This window comes from Somniosus microcephalus, unplaced genomic scaffold, assembly GCF_052327205.1.
Source record: "Somniosus microcephalus isolate GS21.2 unplaced genomic scaffold, FLI_Smic_1.0 scaffold644, whole genome shotgun sequence".
Taxonomy (NCBI): Eukaryota; Metazoa; Chordata; class Chondrichthyes; order Squaliformes; family Somniosidae; genus Somniosus; species Somniosus microcephalus.
Window position 1 is genome coordinate 91,842 of NW_028225831.1, and position 23,187 is coordinate 115,028.

Sequence of the window (23,187 nt, forward strand, 5' to 3'; positions counted from 1 at the left end):
AAATCAGTGGGAATCGGGCTCCTCTCCTTCACTTTCACTCCTACTCAAATCAGGCTAATAATGGACCAGGCTGGACGGAGTCCCTCTGTCTGTTACGTCCGTGTATAATAAGAAAAGGACTGCAGAGAACGATACAACAGGTGTTTACTCAACGTGGTTCAAACTGCAACTGAAACAACAGATTACTACTCAGCGTTATATACAGGTGTGGTCACTGCCGGTACTACAGTATACATGAGCTGGAGAAAGTAGTTCCCCCCTTAAAAGGTACATACATTACAATTCCTCCCCTTTTAGATTAACAGTACCATAACACTCATTTAACAATTAAATATCAAACTAATTACAATTAACACTTTTAACAAGCAACATTAGCTGAAAATAGTCTATTTATAAATTCAGTCTTTGGGGAGGCTTCCTGATCCTTTCTGGATAGCGCCTTTCCCGAGTGTCTTGCTCTTGGTGCGGAGGGGATTCTGGCCCCCTGTCGTCGGTTGGTTCATCAGTTTCCGCTGCTACTGTTTCTGGGGTAGATGCTACCTGTACGTCGGGTTCATCACCAGGTACGTATGGGCGAGGCATGGGGTTGACTCGTTCCTGTGACTCTAAGATCTGGTCAGCATGGCGTCTCACGATGCTCTCCCCAATGTCCACTGTGTACATTAGTGGCCCCTGCCATGTGCATATCGTTCCTGGTTGCCATTTCTCTGTTCGGTAGTCGCGGGCCAAGACTGGTTGCCCTACATTGAAGCTCCTTGTCGGCTTCTCACTGATGTGCTGGAATTGCTTACTCTCAACGTCTCTTCGTACATTTGGTCTGAGCAAATCCAGACGAGATCTCAACCTTCGGTTAAAGAACATCATGGCCGGGGCCTGGCTGGTGACTGCATGTGTCGCATTTCTGTAGGCTAACAGGAAATTATCCACCTTATGCTGCAGTGGAATGTCGTCATCGCACATGGCCTTTACTTCTTTTTTTAAAGGTTTGTACGAACCTCTCAGCCAATCCATTTGTGGCTGGATGATATGGGGCGGATGGGTAATGCCTTACCCCATTCCTTTTCATAAATCTTCGAAACACTTCGGACACAAACTGTGGTCTGTTATCAGAGCAAATCTGCTCTGACAAGCCATTCCTGGCAAAAATGGTCCGTAGGACTGCAATAGTTTTCTCCGTGGTGGTGGAGGACATTTTGATCACCTCAGGCCATTTCGAGTGCGCATCCACGGCTATTAAAAACATTGAGTCCATGAATGGACCAGCAAAATCAATATGCACCCGTTGCCATGGAGATGAGGGCCACTCCCATGGGTGTAGAGGGGCATGTGGTGGTGCATTTTGGACCTTCTGGCATCCTGAGCAGCTCTTTGTCAGGTCCTCGATTTGCTGATCGATCCCCGGCCACCACACATAAGCCCTAGCAAGGCTTTTCATTTTCACCCCTCCCAGATGACCTTCGTGAAGCTCATTGAGCACTCTCTCCCTTAACTTGGGTGGAATTACCACTCGGGATCCACACATCAAGGTCCCCTGGCATACTGACAGCTGTTCTCTTCTGGATGAGAATGCTGGCAACAGTGAGTCGCCATGTGCTGGCCATCCCTTCACCGTCAAATCATATACCCGAGACAGTGTCGGGTCATTTCGGGTCTCCTTCTCTATACCAGCGTTAGTTACTGGCAAGCATTCAATTATAGTCGAATGAAATATTTCGACAGGATCCACTGCCGGTGCTTCCTCCGCAGTAGGCAGTGGCAGGCGTGATAGCCCATCAGCGTTTCCATGCTGTTTCGTACCCTTATACTCGATTTCATATTGGTGCGCCCCTAGAAAAAGGGACCATCTTTGTAGCCGTTGCGCAGTCATCACCGGAACGCCCTTCTTTGGATTAAAGATGGAGACAAGTGGTTGGTGGTCAGTCAGCAAGGTGAACTTCTGCCCGTGCAGATAGTGATTGAACTTTTTCACTCCCCACACTAGGCTGAGGGCCTCCCTGTCAATCTGGGCGTAGTTACGCTCGGCTGAGGTTAGTGACCGAGACGCAAAGGCTACTGGCCTCTCCGAGCCGTCCGGGAATTTGTGCGACAGCACCGCTCCAATGCCATAGGGTGATGCATCACACGCCAACCGAATTGGTAGTGCTGGGTTGAAATGAGCCAACACCTCTTTTGATGTGATCAATGCTTTGCTCTTCTGGAAAGCTCGTTTACATTCATCACTCCACTTCCATGGTACCCCCGTTTGCAGTAGGGTGTTCAGTGGGTGTAGTACGGTAGACAAATTCGGCAAGAACTTATGGTAGTAGTTCACCAGCCCGAGGAACGACCTCAGTTGTGACACATTTTCCGGTGCTGGAGCCTTGACTACTGCCTCAATCTTTTCAGGGGACTTATGTAACCCCTCTATCAATAACGTGGCCACAATACGAGATCTGCTTCTGGAAAAACTCGCATTTGTGGCGATTAGCTCGGAGCCCATATTCCTTCAATCTAGTGAGCACCTGCTCCAGGTTGGCGAGGTGATCACTGTCATTTTCGCCCGTGACCAGGATGTCGTCCAAATAACACTGGGTCCCTGGAATCCCTTGCAGGACTTGTTCCATTGCCCTTTGCCAAATAGCCGGAGCTGATGCTACCCCGAACACCAGCCGGTTGTATTGGTAGAGACCTTTATGAGTGTTGATCGTGAGGTACTGTTTCGAGGCTTCTTCTACCTCCATTTGCAGGTACACCTGGGCCAGATCAATCTTAGTGAAGCGTTTCCCTCCAGATAGCGAGGCGAAAATATCTTCAATCCGCGGAAGCGGATATTGTACAGTGTGAAGGACTGGGTTCACTGTCACCTTAAAGTCCCCACAGACGCGGACCTTCTTTGGTTCCCCAGGCGTATTACTCAACGACCTCTTCATTACAGGAACGATGGGTGTAGCCCACTCGCTCCAGTCCACTTTGGACAGTACTCCTGAACGTTCCAAACCTTCCAGCTCTGCTTCGACGGCTGGGCGGATCGCATAAGGTACCGGTCTGGCCTTAAAAAACTTTGGGCTTGCATTTTCCTCTATTTTGATCGTCGCTGTTATGCCTTTTAGTGTTCCGAGTCCCTGCTGGAACACTTCTTGTGCGTCAGTTAGCATTTTTGACAGTCGTCCAGGTGTGACGTCGTCATCCTTTTTGGCATCTACAGTCAGTGCTTGTATGGAATGCCAATCTAACTGTATCTTCCGGATCCATTCACGTCCTAGTAGTGGTGGTCCTCCATCTGGCAATACATATAGGTCAATTTTTGGTGTTTCCTTTCCGTTATATATAACGTTCACCCTTATTTTTCCTTTGGGGTAGACTTTTTGCCCCGTGTACGTCTTCAAGACAATCTTTGTATCTCTCAAGGGTATATGTGAGAATAGCCGCTTGTAGTCCCTTCGGTTTATGACTGTTAGGGCTGATCCTGTGTCCAATTCCATTTTCACTTGGACTCCTGCTATCTTGAGCGTGACCCAGATAGTTTGGTGATCCTCCATTTTGATCACATTATGTAGTTTCAGACAACCCAGATCCTTGCTTCCGGAGTCTGTATCACTCTTCTGTTCGTCTGAACTACTCTCCGTCACCTTATGTACCTTCTTGTACTTCTCCTGTGGAGATTTCTTGCTGCTGGTTTTCTTTCCAGACCTGCAGACTCTTGCTATGTGTCCTACTTTTCCACACTGTCTGCACACTTTGTCCTTGAACCAGCAATCATTATGGTCGTGTGTTGTTCTGCCACAGCGATACCACTTCACTGTTCCGTATGACATTTCATTTGTGCCATATTCTTGTGGTCTCCATTGTATCTCTGCAGCACCCTGTGCTGCTGCTTCGTGTGACACTGCAATGCTGAAAGCCTTGTCCAGCGTAAGATCCTTTTCTGATAAAAGAACCCAGAAACGGCTTCTACTTTGAAGCCCACACACAAACTTGTCCCTTAAAGTATCTGCTAGTCCCGTTCCAAACTGGCAGTGTTTCGATAGCTTGCGCAGTTCCGTTAAATACTCAGCATTACTTTCATCTTTATGCTGGTTCCTTTTGTGAAACTTAAATCTTTCTGCTATCAGCAGCGGTGTGGGGTTTAAGTGGTCCTGTAGGATTGACACTATGTTTTCAAAATCCTTTTCTACTGGCTTCTCTGGGGTTACTAGGTTTCGTAGTAAGCCATACATTTTTGCACCCATTGAATTCAACAATACCAGCGCTTTCTTGTCATCTGGCACTTAATTCGCCTTGCAGTATACTTCTATGCGTTCGACATATGTCGTCCAATCTTCGACTTCATTGTCGAACGCTGTGATACTGCCACTCTTCGGCATTTTTGGATGTGGTTAGACTGGCTTAAAATGGCATCTCCCGCGCTTTCCTTTCTTCCCCGCTGCGGCTTAAAATGGCGTCTCCCGCGCTGCTGCCAACGCCACTCTCGGCGGTCCTCGTGGCAAATGGCGATGCCCTGTGGATTTCGTGTGCTGCTCCTGCGCTGCTGCCAACGCTGCTCTCTGCGGTCCTCGTGGCAATGGCAGCGCCTCGCGTTTTCCTGCGCGCCTCTCTCCCCCGTTGATGCTGCTCGGCCCTTGACCACCGGCTGCGCTCTGCTCTCTCTTGCCTCTCTCCTCCGTTGACGCCGCTCGGTCCTGAACACCGGCTGCGCCCTGTGCACTCTGCCCTCTCTCTCTCCCCCGTCGACGCTGCTCGGCCTTTTTCTGTGCCGCTCAGTCGGGCTCTAGCCCGTTGCTGTCCGGGAAGGGTCTGCGCAGTACCTGTTGCCAGCCCGTTTCGCTGGACCACCGTGACTGGAAAGCCAAGCCTGGCTCTCGACAGCCTCCCCTGCGATGCTCAAATCTCCGCTGGATGACTGGGCGGTTGCCCGTGGTCGACGCCTGTGCTTCTGGACTCGACCTTCTTCCACTGTTCTCCAGGAGTGAATCCCTGGGAGGTGATGCAGAGTTGCAGGTAGGTTCGAACTTGCTCGTCGCCACTGTTACGTCTGTGTAATAATAAGAAAAGGACTGCAGAGAACGGTACAACAGGTGTTTACTCAATGTGGTTCAAACTGCAACTGAAACAACAGATTACTACTCAGCGTTATATACAGGTGTGGTCACTGCCGGTACTGCAGTATACATGAGCTGTAGAAAGTAGTTCCCCCCTTAAATGTACATACATTACACTGTCCTTGTTACATTGTTATAGTATCACATCGTTAAATGGAACTACTTTGGAATGGAACTACTTTGGTATGGTGTAGTTATATTGCTATGTGGCACACTGTGCACGGGCAGTGCACAGTGCAGCGTCGGACATCTTGCATCACTCCGCACCATGCGGCAGCACTGTAACAAAAGCAAAAATACAGCTAAGTAAAAGCACTAACTAAAATGAACTAAAAGTGTCTGTAATATATATAGTATAAGAACACAAGGAGACACAACAGTCCTCAAGGCCACTCCCGCTACTAATGGAAGGGATTCCGGCCGCTGCATACGGCAAGTGGGAATGCTTGTGAGAATAGGGAGTTTCCACTCACGGTAAGCAGTGACTGGATTCCCTTCGGGACCGGTCCAGTCTAGTCCATTAGAAGTTGGACCTGAGTAGTCAGGTAGGAGCAGGACTCAGGCATTAGGGGAAAGTGAAGGAGGTAAATGGATGGAATTAAAGGGGATAGAGAAGGGGATACATTGGCAGCAATAAAGGGGAAATGGAAGGTGCTTGATGTGTGAACTGGGGCAATGGGGGGTTTGGAAAAGGGACAGTAACTGTTAGGTACATGGATGGTCTTACTTTTATTTACTCCAATACAAAGGAAGGAATGTTGGATATATCTACAGCTTATGTTACAAAACCTGTGTAACTACTTGTTTTCTCATGTCACAGGTTTACAATCGAGGTCACTCTTGAGTGGTCAGCTTTCAGGGGACTGTGCCAGCTATTCTGATGCTGTTGCGGGTTTTCTAGGTTGTAATAAATGAATCAGGAAAATGGAGCAGAGGCCGAGCACGGCAGCATGGTTTTTACTGCTACATTTGTCGAGGTGCTGTTGGGGGAAGCGTGGCCCTGTTGAGCACCCAAAGGCACCGTCCACATAAGCGAGCTGTGCAGAGTGCATGGGAGGAGGTAGCACTGCACATCAGTGGGACCTTAACCACCCAGAGGATAGATGCAAATGAGGAAGAGATTTTACCAAATAAGCTAAGTACCAGTACCTTATTCTGAGTAAGTCAACATGCCATGAAATGTGCCTTTCCTTCTCACGCTATCTTACCGTCCATTGAATGCTTGCTATGCATGTCCATTCTGAATGAGGACACACTTTGCAGTAGTAATACCTGTAACTTTTGCTACACTCAAATTGTTAAAGGGCAAATTGCCCCAAAATCCATCCATCCATCCAAATCTTGCCAATGATGCATGTACATGTAATCACACCCACGAGGAGTGGCATGATTGCTGCTTGGATCTGCTATATGAGCTCCTCACATTTCTGACCTCTCAACTCTCTTTGTCTGTTTGCAGGTCCAGGTGTCGTAATGGAAGAATGCTCACCGGCAGAAAGTAAAGAAAGTGAAGAAAGCATCTGATGAAAATAGTTAGTGTCATACAGAATTGTGCTCAAGTGTATACATGTGAGGCTGTCTGTGAGTGAGTGAGTAAATGAATGAGTAAGTGAGTAAATGAGTGAGTAAGTGAATGAGTAGGGTGAGAAGGAGCTGGAAGGAGGAGGTCCATATTACATCAAACCTTGCCTGCATTTGAAGGTGCTACTTAGTAGATCATTAGACTAGAGGGTGGGGCAAAGAATGAAGGCAGAAAAACTATCTCCAGCACCTTCTCCTCTAACTCTTAGGATGTTTTGCTACGTTAAAGGCACTATATAAATGCAAGTTTTGTTGTTGTAACTCATTCGGTTACTGACATATACTGAAACATAATGCTGTGTGACACATTGGGGTAAATTTTCATCTTCACTGTATTGGCAGTAATCTGGTGGAACGGATTGCCCACTCATTGTAGAACCTGTCTGATCTTCGTTACATGGATTGAATATCGGGCGGGCTCTATAATGGGCGAGCGATCCACTACACCAGATTACTGGCCATGTAGCGAAGACAAACTTTACCCCATTCTATTTTCATACGATGAATATTTCAACCAGTGTTATGAAGCCAGCACCATAACACATCATGCTCTTTGCTTTTTGCAGGTGTGCTACAGGGAACAGTGGCTTACCATAGTCACAGCACCTTGTGTCACACCTTCTTTCCAGTATGAACACCTGCACAGGTACATCCACCCCAGTGAGTTATAAGAGGTGATAGAAAGCGCAGAGGTGAGGAGGAGCAGCAGGAACTTGCTGGCCAGAGAGGCAACTCACATCCTTCCTCAGCTGCTGAACCTTTGGATTCAGACCTCATGAGATCCGAAATTAAAAGGATGCTAATTGAGCATCACAGTTTTAAGGAATCAGTGGAAGATGTGACAAACGTCCTTGCTCTGTCTGAGGGAAAGTGAGGGGAGGCTACTAGCTTCATCTCTGCAGTCGTGCACAATGGCCTATGGTGACTGAAGTTAACCATGGAGCACGTGCAGCAGAGCCTCCAGTGATGAGAGTTCTTAAGCCTAGTTGGATTGTCTCTCATGAATGCTTGTACTGATGCTGTAGAGGCCTTAGGTTCCAAGCAGATCAATGGATATGCTGAAGTGTTGCCCAGCAGCATGGCTGAAGTGGTGTGTGGGTACCTGTGGGTGCAGACGATCCACATCAGGTGTAGTCTCAATTGCCCGACATTCTTCTCGCTTTTCTCTTTTTCTTCCTTCAAGTAACAGGATTCCTACTGGAATGCCCATATTCTAAGTTATAATTGCAGCAGCTGAAAATTCTCCACCTGGAGGCTTGGCCTAAAACCTTCAAAAAGCTGCTAAAGCAACTAGCATCATAAAATAGCAGTTTGAATATTTGGCAATTGAAAACCAACAGCGTCCCTTGAAATCCTGAGCAGGTGTCAGTTCAGAATGGCCGCTTGATATGAGCGCGACAAACTCGCAACACATTACCAGCTAGGATTATGGGAAATTACAGGGCGGAGTTTAATGTTGTGATGAAGCTCTTGTCTATTTTGGCAAGAGCTCCATCCACTTTCATCACACTCTCCCTGGGCACTTTCCGGGCAGAGACCCGGCTACTCTGTCCAATTTCCTGATATCCACCGTCCATTCCATGCTATTGCTACCAGCAGTGGCAATCGGAGCGTATACACTGGTATGTCCTGAAAGCCAGTGTCTAAACTTAAACAGAAACCATTAGTTATCTCAATGAATTGGATAAAAAAGACCTCACTTCTAAAATCCTAAAGTTTAAACCCTGGATGAATGAATGAGGAAACTGGAAATCAATAGATGATATGGAATATTATGAATTCAGGTTCACTCATTAGCTTCCGAAAACAATCTCACAGGTGACAGTTTGTGGATGTGGAAGCTACAATTAGCCTCAGTATCACTGGATTGGCGGGGAGGGAAATTGGGCCAAGATTCCCAATGCTGATACGGTGTACAGAGTGCTGCTGGAAGTGTGCAGACGTCATTTGAGGATAGGATTGGGCTTGGCTATGATGCCCCCTTGTGGTCAAATAGCCTGCCACTACTCAATGCCAAGGCTCATGTACGAGAAATGGGCACTTGGGTAAGATATCTGAAGGTGACTGGTGCCTGTGGAAATCATATCCCAGTAAGGTTAACTTTCATCGCCAACCTTTGTTGTCTTTATTTTATCAATATGCTACTGTGATCAGTGCTATCTTAAATCTTGTCCCTTCCAAGCTCCACATATACCCTTCTACATGCTCTTCCTCCTCTTTCATACCCACTATGTTGAAATTGAGACTCACTGAACTGTTCTACTCCAGCTCATCCTTTCCCAGAACCTCAACACTATAGAATTCCATAATTCCAATAGTTTTTCTGTCCTACAATCTTCAGTCTTTTAAAACACAAGCTGGGCATCATCTAACCACTTCTTCCTGATTTACCTGATCTTTTCTTTTACTCCTCTTAACTTAGGTGGTGTCCTGTTTTGGTCACTCACCTGGATTTCTCAGTACAGTAAAAAAAAAGGAAATAAATTCCTTCAGGAGATCAGCAAATGGGAGGTGATTGATAAGAAAAGGGAACTCCCCTTGCACTGGCATATTAAAAAAGATAAGCAACAAGCAATTTATAATAACCTTGCACTCAAGCATATTTTTCTGACTACTGTCAACGAGCCTTGGGAAAGGTTCTAAAATGTAACTGTGATCACGGTTCCCCCCCATACAGACTCATCAGGTGCTTGACAATATCTTTTTGCTCCGTTACCTTGGCCGCACCTTTTCCCTGTGTGATAGAATCTATGGAGTCTCACCAGTGCTGATATTTAAGCTGGCCCTAGTTCTCAAGGTAGTCATTCGTCTACCATGTGATTTAATGCTGTGCATTGTTCTCGCTCTACCTTCCACTTCTTCCTTGTCCCAAAACAGCCCTCAATGTCAGCTACAAGTAAGATTCTTTCAAAATCAGGGGAGACTACAATCTGAATGACCAGCATTGGGTCAGTGAAACTAATAATTCATAGTCAGAATTTTTTTTAAATTACTAATTCTTCTACAGTGTATTTTGTTCTGTGTTACTGTTGGTGGGTATATACCAGCTGTTTCTCGACTCTGCTTTACAGGCAGAGTACTTCAATTATAGGCTATACTTCAATGCACGGCATTCTATGAATGGCTCATTCTGAGCTTTCCAATGGTTACAAGGGAATGACGAAGTACGTCAGATTATAACCAAGAACACAGACAATAGGATAATCATTGGCATTACATGCAATGTTCACAGTGACCTCTGTAATAGATACAGCATTCAAAATGCTTTTGAAAGCAACACTTCTTTTTATACCACATCGTTTGCATTTTATTTCAAGCCAGCTGTTGATATTTAAAAATATTTAAGGAAGCACCTGCACAATTCCTAGCAAATTTCAGCTTTAAAAGAAAGCTTTAATGTAGTTTAAAAAGAATCTGCTTCAGTAATTACACAAATTTGTGTTCATATTTCCTGCACAATATCAAAGCCAGAACAAATAAAATCACCTTCTTAAGGATCAAGGAGCGAACAGTTATCTAGCAAACTGTCTATTAACGTCCAGGACCAAGGCGTGAATCCAGTCCAGACTAATCTCCTGGACACTACTGCGAGCAACCCAAGAGCAAAATCATAGGGGCGTTCAAATAAAATGAAAACACAATTTATTTTAACACTTGCGTTTATTAGTTATACAAAATATTGGGGTTGGGAAAAAGGCCGTTTGACTGGGCGGCGTGTTTGGAGGTGGTACGTCATATGATGAAACTTCCAGGAATACATCCAACCAGTGTTGGCAAACCTAGTCTAGACTATTGCAGTGTAGTTCCAGTCTTCTTTCCTACAAGCAAAAGGAGCTTGGCTAGTCTCCACTCAGTTCCCAGTGACGATGGGTCCACAGCACAAAACCACCTACAATCCAACACTATTGGACCACAGGAGACCAGTAGTATCAGGCACAGAAGCCTGAGGCCTACTCCACTTCACCCTATTCCTAACTCACATTATACCTAACATGGGAGCGCATAGCGCCGATCTTGCGCTTGGAACATTTATAATGTTACTAAGGTTTCCAACCCTCCCAGATTGTCTGGGAGTCTCCCGAAATGGGGCATGAATCATCCGGGCATCGATGCTAGCATCCTGGGAGAACTTCGCCTGTTAGATTTCATGGCGCAGCGAAGCCTTAGGCTCAGTGACATCACTCCTCTCCTGCTGCCTGCTTGGGGTGACCAGAAATGGGACTGGCTGGTGGAGAAACAACCAGGTGTCTGGGTGGGTGGGGAGGCAGGGAGGGGAAGGGAGAGAGAGAGAGTGGAGAAAAGTTCCTGGCTGGGTTGGAAGAGGGAGAACAGGGACTATAGGGCAGGGGATTGGATCCCAGGTTTGAGGGGGGGAAATAGTTGGTGACCGGGGATCTGCCGGGGTGGGGGGGGGGGTGGGCGGAAATCAGGCTAGAGGGGAAGAGAGTTACAGCGGACTGAGGTTCTCAGTTCAGAGTTGTCACCTTCATACAGAACCTGAGTCCAAACCAATGTTCAAGGAGGCAAAGAGAGACGGGGCCTGTTAAAAGCAGCATCAAAAAGGGAGCCTGATCACAGCTTGTGCAGTGCAGGGGAATTGTAGCTGTAGTTACAGGGTGAATATTTGTGTAGTTATAATTTTACTCCTAGTTACAGGTAGGATATCGGGGCGTTACACCTGTTACTGCCAGTTACAACAACAACAACCTATATTTACATAGCGCCTTTAATGTAGTAAAACGTTCCAAGGCGCTGCACAGGAGTATTAAAAGACAAAAAATTTGACACCGAGCCACTTAAAGAGAAATCAGGGCAGGTGACCAAAAGCTCGGTCAAAGAGGTATGTTTTAAGGAGCATCTTAAAAGAGGAAAGAGAGGTAGCGAGGCGGAGAGGTTTAGGCAGGGAATTCCAGAGCTTAGGGCCTAGGCAACAGAAGGCACGGCCACCAAAGGTTGAGCGATTATAATCAGGGATGCTCAAGAGGGCAGAATTAGAGGAGCGCAGATATCTCGGGGGGGGGGGGGGGGTTGTGGAGCTGAAGGACATTACAGACATAGGGAGGGGCAAGGCCATGGAGGGATTTGAAAACAAGGATGAGAATTTTGAAATCGAGGCGTTGCTTAACTGGGAGCCAATGTAGGTCAGCGAGCACAGGGGTGATGAGTGAATGGGACTTGGTGCGGGTTAGAACACGGGCAGCCGAGTTTTGGATGACTTCAAGTTTACGTAGGGTGGAATGTGGGAGGCCAGCCAGGAGTGCGTTGGAATAGTCAAGTCTAGAGATAACAAAGGCATGGATCAGGGTTTCAGCAGCGGATGAGCTGAGGCAAGGGTGGACACAGACGATGTTATGGAGGTGGAAATAGGCAGTCTTATAGATCAGTGAGTTATTGTATTACTGTTGGTTATGAGAAAAATCCCTCATAATTTCGAACACCTCTATTAAATCCCCCCTTAACCATCTCTGCTCTAAGGAGAGCAACCCTAGCTTCTCTAGTCTCTCCATGTAACTGAAGTCCCTCATCCCTGGTATCATTCTGGTAAATCTCCTCTGCATCCGCTCCTAGGCCTTGAAATCCTTCGTAAAGTGTGGTGCCCAGAATTAGACACAATACTAAGCTGAGGCCTAACCAGTGATATTTAAAGGTTTGGCATAACTTCCTTTTGTACTGTGTAGAATATTTTTGATCTTGAAGTATAAGCAACTCCAAGCTGCCTGTAAATAGACTTCCGTCCTCATGAAATATTTATCTGATTCCATGTTTTTTTTAAAAATTTGGAACAAAATCTCAGAAATCATTTAACAGCATGAACTAAAAATTGGTCAGAACTATTAGTGGGGGGCAGGCCTGACAGAAAAGAACAGGTTGGGATCAAGGCAGACTAGAAGGAGCAGAGTGGGCCAGGAGCATTGCGTGTCAGTTTGGGGTGGGCCAGAAACTCAAGCCCCAAGCCTTTGATAGAAGTTAGGCGTCAGGGGTCAAATCTTAATAAATGCAAGAGTTGGGCTATTTTATGGATGTTAAATTAATATTTGCAATTTTTAAAAGCTTTTTAGCATTAGTTAGGCTATTATATTGTATGGTTTTAATCTCTGCACCGTTGGCAGACTAAGGGAAAAATATCACAAGCAAAATGTTTCCAAAAATATTTTGAGTGATTTGATTGGTTTGTTTCAGTTTCTGTCCTTTTTATTGGTAGATTTTGTTCTGATTGCAGTTGCGGAGTTCTGATTGGTTGTGGTAGAAATTATTTCAAATTTTTTTGATTGATTTGATTGGTTTGGATTCTGCTTCATTTTATTGGTAGATTTTGGTTGTACTTCTTTGCTACCGAGTTGCCATTTGCTGAACATGACATCTGAGTGTGACACACAGTGCAAATAAATCAAAAGAATCGGAACGTCAAAGTGAATGCGTCAAAAAGTGCGACACTGAAGCCTGACACAGGAAGTGAGATGTGACAAGCAGAGAATGCGCGTAATCGTACTGTTTTTATAATATTAGATAAAGGGATCGATGTGATGAGTATGATGGCTCAGAAATGTAAAAGGGCATCATTTCTGGGTCAATATCCTACCCAATACCACTGTGGCAGCACCATCGATGTACAAGGAGAAGGCCCACAACATATTCTCAGGCAAACGAGGGACAGGCAACAAATGCCCATCACCAGCATCACCCATATCCCAAGAATAAAGATTTCAAAAAATTGAAAGTAGATTTATAACAAATAGAAGAAAATAGCGCTCACTGAAGATCGGGTATCTTCTTATACTGATCCGTATCTAATCCGGAATACATCAGCAATACAAAGTGTTAGGGTAACATAGCACTAACTGCAATATCCTAGCAGAGGCTTTAACAAAGATTTGGACTTACCTGTTCATTATGAATCACAATTAACTTCACAACAACAATGTTGATGAGATTTCCAACACTTGGGTCTCGGTAGATTGCAGCCACCTAAAACAGACACAGATTAACGAGATTGGTAGCAAGAGGGAAATGTCTAAGAAATGTTTTGTCTTTAGGATTTATACAAAACTGTCGAGATTTAATAGAAAGCAAGAGATCAGAAACCCAGTTAAACACACACAGTTGTTTTTAAAAGTCAGATACATCAAACCAGGTTACATTTATAGACCCAAATGAACGAGACTTAATAGGCCTGACTTTTAGGCGCAATGGTTCATCTAAAAAGGTCAAGTATATTCCACTGAATTGCTACACAATCTTAAATATTACAAAAGGGTGATCCCTGCACTCTTACTGATATATCAGTCCTCCCTTCTTCCTATGGTTAATTATTTGAAATTGCTGGTGATAGATAGCCTAGGAGCTGACATTTTGTACAGCATAACTACTTCAATGGCAACACAAATGGGGATAAAATATGGACAAGTGATCTCAACTCTGCAGGCCACTGAAAAGGGCTTTTGACCAAATCGTCAACTCCCAGGTAACCTCTAACTAGCAACTCTAAAGCATAAAACCCATGAATGAAACAGAGTGCGTAAATAAACAGGGTGCCCTTTCTATGGCACTTTCTGCTCAAACCCTATTTCCCCCATTCTTTTCTTGAAGGCAGTGATATGTTGGGCGCAGCACTTTATTACTTCCCTCAAGTGACCATGCTTCACATGTGAGCCCAAACAGATGCTGTTAGCAGGCAATTTAGCCATATAGGGCATCACAATCAAACCTGATCCTGGCCATACTTGATACTTGACATTTACACACACTTCTTAACATGGCCACTGAATATCAGTCAAGAGCTGAGACATGTTGAACTTCCCTCCCTCGCTGAAGCCAATTGGATTTCCTACTGGATGAAAACAGCAAGGATCAGGGGTCAACCACATTTAGTCAGCAGGGACCAGTCTCCATACAACATTTAGAATCGTGCAGCAACTCAATAAAACTTGTATCATGAAGGATATGCTAAAAAAAAATCTATTGAAAAACATTAAAATCCTAACCGTTTCTGAAATCACATATACATTTCCCAATTATACTGAAGTATTAAAAACTTGTACTGGTGAATTGGGAATCCCAACACATCGAGTTCACACTTGCAGTCTTCTAGACGCCGAGTGTCCAATCTTGACTATTTTACAGTGGAGATGACAGGAATTCCCACAGGGAGCAAAAGCTCTGCTTCATGACCAGTTTCAGAATAGCTTTGCTAGAAGCCTGTAAGATCATCCGCCCACCCCCTCAGCCAAGGGTATGACTTGGCTGTGGAAGAAAACACTTCGTCGGCCCTTTAACAAATAAAGCAGCTCAGTGCAACTTTCCTGCATAAGCAGTACTTCACCCAAGAACACTTATAGGTAAATTCAGTAATCCCATGCTCAAAACTAGTGTTGTTGCCCTAATTCTTTAATCCAGGCTCCTTTTCAGCACAGCTCCATGCTGTGATTACTGAATTTAACCTCTAATTCCAGGCAAGCTCTAACTACAATTCAAATGATATCTAGATTGACGTTCTTCTCTTAAACCTGCAATAATATACCTGGTCGTTATCTCATTGCTGTTTGTGGGAGCTTGCTGTGTGCAATTTGGCTGCCGCGTTTCCTTCATTACAACAGTGACTACGCTTCAAAAATATTTCATTGGCTGTAAAGCGCTTTGGGACGTCCTGAGGTCGTGAAAGGCGCTATATTAACGCAAGTCTTTCTTCCTTTTATAATCAAAATCAGAACTGCTCGCTGTGAAGAACCATAAAATACTGCGTGAACTTGGCAGCCAGCAATCCAGTTAAATTTACTGAAATGTTTTTAAGCAAATACTTCAAGGCTGATGAGTTGAGAATGTAACTAGAGCAATATTAATGGACATGAATGTGCTTGTTAACCACAGAAAGGAAAGAAAATGAAGAAAGAAAGAAATGTGGGCAATGAGAAAAAAAGCAAATGCATACAAGAGACTGAGGGATGGCGTTTCCTCTGACTGGCGGGTTAGCGGTGGGGCAGGACTATCACTTGTCCATGTGACTCTGTCGCTAACCTGCTGGTTTTTCCTCCCGGGGGCTCTGGGCTGCCAGCAGCAGGAAGGGCCCCCAGGTTTTCCGATGTATCTGTAAAGGTCCTTTTGAGAGAAATAAAGTTCATTTACATAGAACCACAGTGTGGTTTTGATCAAGATCAAGACTAAAGTGGAATAACTGTAGCTGTACACCTTTCCTCATCAGGTACTGAATCAACTGAAAACCCGTGCGATATTGAGTGTTTGTCTTATTAACAGGGCTTCAAATAAGCTGGGAATCAGCACCAGAAAAGTAAATGTCAACAATTCAGTTAAACTATAATTTCAACACAATTTTGCTTAAGAAAGGATGGATAAATTTTTGAGTTGCAGAGCTGAAACGTTCTCGTTGGAGAGGACACATCTCAACAACATTTCATTTGAACTTTTGCTTATTAAGAAATGGAAGTCATCTTTTAATGTTGAGCTGCCTGTAGTAGGTAAGGAATATGCTCGGTTTTAAAACAGATTTTCAATTATGTAATACGTGCAACCTTTGTTTAAACTTGTATGTCAGAGAATTAGTGGATTGTATCAACGCAGTTATCAGAATTGAATTCAGGCTCACCAGAAGCACTTTTAACTTCAGCAAACCCGAGTTTGTGGGAGGCGTTTTTTTGTTGTTGAAAAAGCAGGTAAGAAGGATTCTGACAACTTGGTAAACATGCAGCACTAGCAATGCTCAGTAGCATATTTCCAGATATTGTCCAGCTACCTTAAGTTTGCGTTACTTTGTCTTTTTGTTTATGATGGGGATTATAGCTTACCAGCAAAGATGCACAGACCCTCATTCATAAGGCTTTTGGTTGCCATGTTCTTTTTGGTATAAGGATACCGCACCCAACCTGCCAGATTTTCCACATTAAGTTACAGCAATGTGCCTGTATTCACTACTAATATGGTGACATTTATGCTTCACCTCTACAAAATAATTCAATTTAATGGCCTTTGATGCCCAATCCACCAAATAGTGGACTCATCCATCGTCTTTCAGATTTTTCTCTACACACACTGAAGTCTCTGATGTTCCAAGGCACTTCACCAACTGGTCTGGCAAAGAAATAAGAGGGGTCACAGTTGAAAGCAGGCGGTCAAGTTGCATTGGGACATGTGCGTTCCCATGGGAACGCTCCCACGTTACTATGGCGTTGAGCTCCAATGGCCAATATATAGCTACATCTAAAGAAAATCCCATTTGAAAAGCATTCTGCAGTGTCCGAGTGACTTTGAAGAGTAATGCGTTGTACACAGATGTCCTTGTGTCAATTAAAGTATTGGCGGTATCTTGTTGGCATCGCTGCAGTTCGGGTTTGTTCAGCTGCTGCCTTTGTTGGAGGATGTGCTGGCAAGTAGATAAAGGAGATTGGGAACAGAACTTTGCCTGCACTTCCTCTTTCACTGGGATTCTCTTTTTTTAAATGAACTTCCTATATATGCATGTAAGCTATTTTCATTGAAATTGAGCAAGGAAATATTTTATTAATTCAATTAAAAAATGACTTAAAAAATTAGTCATCTCTGGAGAGTTAACTCTGAGGACTACAGTAATTTTTTTTGCATCAAAATTAAAAATGTTAATTATTTATTCCTGAATACCATAATTTAGGAATTCTGCACATTTCCTTTATGTTTGATAAATTTGATTGAATTGTTTCGACAGAGGCTCAAACGCAATTTTGTAGACTGAATACTATAGCAAGTGTCAGTAGTTACGGGGTTAATTAAAAAAAAGATTCAGTCTGACTTTAATGTGTTCCTCAACTATTTCCATAAATCATTGACTCTGTCAAATGGTATAATGAGACTGGGTCATTGAAAACTGCAGCAGTATGAATTAGGGAGGAAGTAAATTAAAGTATATTTACTTAAAATGGGCCTGGGTGGTAAAATGGACGAGAAGACTGTCCTTTCACCTCTGGGACCTAGGCTCAAATCCAACTCACACTGATTAAGATATTAAAGTATTTTTCTTCTCTTTTTGGTGGCTGTTCAGGAACCACAAAGAAGTTTTAGTTTGAACATTCAGTTCCCAGTGGATGGCCCACAACTCCCTCTATCTTAGCACTAGATCAACGTCGCTCAGAAGGGCCATACATCTAACTGGTAGGGCAAATAAAAGATCACCACATACCAGTATGACAGAAAGACACTTAATTGCAACACCTTCACATCTGGCCTTCCATTTTGACACCTGTTTACATAAAAGTGAAATCATCTAGAATGATTGGTCTGATTGTTATGATTCACACTTGCTCCTGAGATTGTTCCCTGTGATTCAAAACTTAATGCTACAAATCAGTAAATGGTACAGTGTGTCACTGGGCAAACAATTCAGCATCTTATTGTGAACGTGCTACTGCATTGCATGTAAGATTACATTACATTTCATGTCAATTCAGAACACAGATAATATTGGCACTATTTGCACCAAGCAAGATATTGAACAACAACTTGCACCTTTAATGTAGAAAAACAGCCCAAAGCTCTTCACAGAGGCAGAAGGAAAAAAATGGACGTCAAGCCAAGGTGACCTAAAGCTTTGTCAAAGAGGTGTGCTTTAAGGAGGGTTTTAAAGGAGGGGAGGAAGGTGGAAAGGCAGATGGCTTTCGGGAGGGAATTCCAGAGCGTGAAGTCCAAGTGCCTGAAGGTATTGAAACCAAGGGAGTTGAGGGCAAGCGAAGGGGGCTAGAATGATTAGGATTGAAAAATGTGTATTTGAGGGGTTGTAGTGCTAGAGGAGCTTATAGAGGTAGGGAGGTGTGATGTCATGGAGGGATTTAAACACAAGGGTGAGAATTTTAAATTTGAGGTTTTCGGGGACTGGGAGCCAATGTAGGTCAGTGAGGGTAAGGGTGACGGGCAAACAGGACTTGGTGTGGGATAGGATATGATTTTGGATAACCTGATGTTTATGGAGGATGGAGAATGGGAGGCTAACGGGAGAGCATTGGAATAGTTGAGTCTCGACTGACAAAGGCATGGATGAGGGTTGCAGCAGCAGACGGGCTGTGGAAAGGCTGGAGGCGGGGAATGTTAGGAAGGTGGGAGTAGGCGATCTTTGTGATGGAGAGGATATGGGATCGGCAGTTCAGCTCAGGATTGAATTGAGTGCCAAAGTTGTGAACAATCTAGTTCAGCCAGTGGGCAATGAGGACGATGGAGTGAGTAGCAAAAGTATAGAGATTGTGGTGGAGGCCAAAGGCAATGGTTTTGGTCTTCTCAATGTTCAGCTGGAGGATATTGTGGCTCATCCACTGCAGCAGTCTGACAGCACAGAAGAAGTGGAGGGGTCCAGGGAGGTGGTGCAAAAGTTGAGTTAGATGTCATCAGTATAATGTTTAGCAGGATTGGAGCCAAGGGATCAGCAGCTAAGTCTCATAAATGAGATGAGACCAGAGAAGCCACAGGGGAAATTGAAGAGAAACGAGAGAAAGCGAGAATGAGAGAGAGAGAGAGAGAGGTAGGGAGGTAGTGCAACTCTGCCGAGCCTTAGGCCTGTACATAGTTAACGGTAGGTTCAGAGGGGACTCCTTAGGGAGACTCACATATTCCTCAACTCTTGGGTCTAGTGTGGTGGATTATACAATCACTGACCTGGACCCCTGCGATATCAACGCATTCACTGTCAGGCAGCAATCCCCCCTCTCAGACCATAACCAAATAAATGTGTACCTTAAACTTTCTGCCCAAACTACAGACACAAAAAAGGAACCCATTAAGCTACATAAAATAAACCAGACATACAGATGGGCCCCAGACAGTGGAGATAAATTCATCACAGCACTAAATTCACCTGATCTCACAAGTAAAATTTCAAAATTTAAAGAAAATCTATATGAGATCACCAGAGATGGTGTAAACATGGCCATAGAGGATATAAATATGATCTTCCATGAGGCAGCTGTAAAAGCTGACCTCGTGAAACAGAAGAGGAAGAGTCACAAAAGACAAAATAAAAATAAGAAATGGTTTGACCACGAATGCAAAAATGCCAGAAAAGACCTGAGAAAAATATCAAACCAAAAGCATCGGCAACCAAACAATCCGGACCTACGTACTAGATACAATGAAACCCTCAAAAGATATAAACACACCATTAGGAACAAAACACAAAACTATACCCACAAAATACTCGAAGAAATTGAAAACTCCACCAATCCAAAACAATTCTGGGAAATGTGGAATAACCTGAGTACAACACAATTGCAAGCATTACCAATCCAAGATGGCGACATCTGGAGAACACATTTTGAAAACCTCTACAAAGACATCCCAATAAACGAAACAAACCCAAGTCAACATCAGGTCACAGAAAAACTCCACACATTAGAAGCAACAATTAAAGACAACCAAAACCCTCTAGACTCCCCAATCACATGGAAAGAACTGGCCACAAAAACAAAATCTCTCCACCTAAAGAAAGCCTGTGGCCCAGACAACATCAAAAATGAAATGCTCAAGTTCAGCAATATGGAGATGCAGGGTGCGATACTCAAATTATTCAACATCATATTACGTTCAGGCTGTTTTCCCGATATCTGGTGCCAAGGACTAATCTCCCCCATATATAAAAGCGGAAACAAATCAGACCCAAATAACTACCGCGGCATCTGTGTCAACAGTTGTCTAGGGAAGTTATTCTGCAGTATTCTAAACAGTAGATTACTTGATTTTCTTAACAAACATAATATCCTCAGAAAAAACCAAATAGGCTTTCTTCCAAAACACCGCACCGCCGACCATATCTATACCCTTCACACCCTCATTGAAAAACATATACACCAAACAAAAAATGGGAAAATATTCGCCTGTTTCATCGACTTCAAGAAAGCCTTTGACTCTATATGGCACGAAGGGCTCTATTATAAACTTCTTCAGTGTGGAATAGGGGGCAAAGTCTATGACCTTATTAAATCAATGTATCTGAAAAACAAATGCGGGGTCAAAATTGGAGACAAACGCACCGATTTCTTCACCCAGAGAAGAGGCGTCCGACAGGGCTGCAATTTGAGCCCGACCCTGTTCAACATATACATAAATGAATTAGCAGACATGCTGGAGCAAAGCGAGTCACCAGGTCTCCGTCTCCTTGATGGAGAAGTGAAATCCCTGTTCTATGCGGACGACCTGGTTCTGCTGTCTCCCACAGAACAGGGATTACAGCAACAACTAGACCTACTCGACAAATACTGCCAAAATTGGGCTCTAACAGTAAATCTAAAGAAAACCAACATCATGATTTTTCAAAAAAGGCCCAGATGTCAGGAAAACAAATACCAATTTACCCTCAGTGATACCGCTATAGGACACACTATGAGCTACACCTACCTTGGTCTAACTATTACAGCATCAGGGAGCTTCAGCATAGCAGTGAATGCACTAAAAGAAAAAGCCCGAAGAGCCCTATATGCAATAAAAAGAAAATTCTACAACATCCAAATCCCAATCAAAATCTGGCTCAAAATATTTGACAGCATAATCCTGCCCATTGCACTGTACGGTAGTGAAGTATGGGGCCCGCTAAATCACCAAAGCTACACTAAATGGGAAAAACACACAATAGAAGCCCTACATGCAGAATTCTGCCGAAGCATCCTTCGCACCCAAAGAAAAACGCCAACAAATGCATGCAGAGCCGAACTAGGCAGATACCCACTGATAATAAACATCCAAAAACGAGCACTAAACTTCCTAAATCACCTCAAATCTAGCTCCCCAGACACCCTTCATTTCAAAGCCTTTCAGACCCAAGAGCTAAACCCAGAAAAGAGTCCCCTGAGTCAGCTGCTACTGAAACTAAGTACTCAGCCGGACCCTGACCAGCCCCAGACCAACACAGCCGTCCAAACACCAATCCGAGTGAACCAAATCATTAAACAATGCAAAGAAACCTACCTGGAACATTGGAACAAAATAACTGAAAGCCAAAGCAGATTAGAATGTTACCGGGCCCTAAAAAGAGATTATAAACTGGCAGACTACCTCACGACCATCAGAGACACAAAACAGAGACAAACCCTCACCAGGTACAGACTAAGCGACCACCAACTGGAAATTGAAAAAGGCAGATACAAGAAATCCTGGCAGCCTAGAGAGAATAGAATATGCGATCAATGTCTGGCCGGCGAGGTTGAAACAGAAATGCATTTCCTCCTAAAATGCGAAAAATTCAACACATCAAGAAACATATTATTCAACAAGCTAAGCCAAACAACCCCAGATTTCAAGGAATTGGATGACCTGTCAAAATTGAGATTAGTCCTGGGAGAAGGAGACAGACCATACCTTGGGGCCAAATATGTAACAACATGGCACAACCTGAGGACTGTTTAAAAGTAAGACTGTTTAAAATTAATATTGTTAAAAGTAATATTGTATGTACCCAACAAATGTCAAATCGATTGACACCTACAGAATGTTGGAAAACTGTACCTTTTTGCTATGTAAGCTTTGGCAATATGGTTCTCTGTAAACTTTCATGCCAATAAAGCATTTGAATTGGAATTGGAGAGAGAGAGAGAGAGGGATTTTTAAGGCTAGAATGGGAGGGACCCAAGGGTGGTTTCGCTTAGTGGGCAACGGTAAGGGGGGGGGGGGGGGGGAAGCAGCAGAGGCAGCTGAATGAATGGACTATATCTTGTTCATAAAGAAATCCATGAGCTCCTTACACTGAGGGTGGAGGGGAGCAAGGCAGAGGAGTTTAAAGAATTGTTTGATAAGACCTAAGGTTGTGTCAGGGTGATCCTAGAGTACTGGGTGGTTTTGGCAGAGGGGAAGAGGACCGATAGAGCTAGATGTGATGCAGCCAGATCTGTCAAAGGATAGCTAAACCAGTAGAGCAACAGATATGCACAAGTTAGCGCCCCTTGGACTTGAGAGAGCGAAGATGGGGGCCATACCAGGGGGACTGATCAGGAGGGGAATTAGTGCAGGCTGGGGCAACGGCATCAAAGATGGACATCAGGGAGTGGTTGAGCAGATTGATAGCTGCTGAAGTATCGTAACAAATAGGGAGCCAAAGGCTAGCGAGTTGAGAGTTTGAAAGTGCAGTTGTAAGTAATTTAGGGGAAGATTTTTTACTGGAGGGGATACAGAAGGAAGTTGGGGTTGGAAGTGGTTGGAGACGATCCAGCCAGTGATGGGAGTAAGAAGCCATGGGAGATGGCGAGGTCAAGAGGTGGTCATGAATACAGATAGGAGAGAGAAGTTTATGGAAGAGAGTAGAGTGGTGAATTCAAAGGATAGAGGAAAAGGTGATGAAAAGGAGCTCAGTGCAGAGGCTGAGGGAACATATCTCAAGGAGAAATTCAGAGTGTAGCTTGGGTGAGAGTGGGGTTTGGGGTGGGGGCGTGGGCAGTAGACAACCAGGATTCAATAGGGAAGGTGAGAAGAATGGAACAGTGTGAGGTACTCAACGGAGGAGAAGGTGCTAAATGAATAGGGGGAGAGACGAAGGTGTAATTTGGTGATGAGGGTCATTCCATCCTGGACAGGGCAG

At 44.2% G+C, this 23,187-nt stretch overlaps 1 protein-coding gene across 1 annotated transcript in view; it reads right to left on the minus strand.

The window, feature by feature from the left end:
• LOC147081226 (A disintegrin and metalloproteinase with thrombospondin motifs 20-like) overlaps positions 1–23,187 on the minus strand; it is a gene marked incomplete at its 3' end in the record, with an annotated part of 134,714 nt that overhangs the window by 84,925 nt on the left and 26,602 nt on the right. Inside the window, exon 2 of the mRNA XM_085980873.1 lies at positions 13,542–13,625. Within this exon, the coding sequence (XP_085836999.1) occupies positions 13,542–13,625 (84 nt within the window). The remainder of the gene's footprint in view (positions 1–13,541; positions 13,626–23,187) is intronic.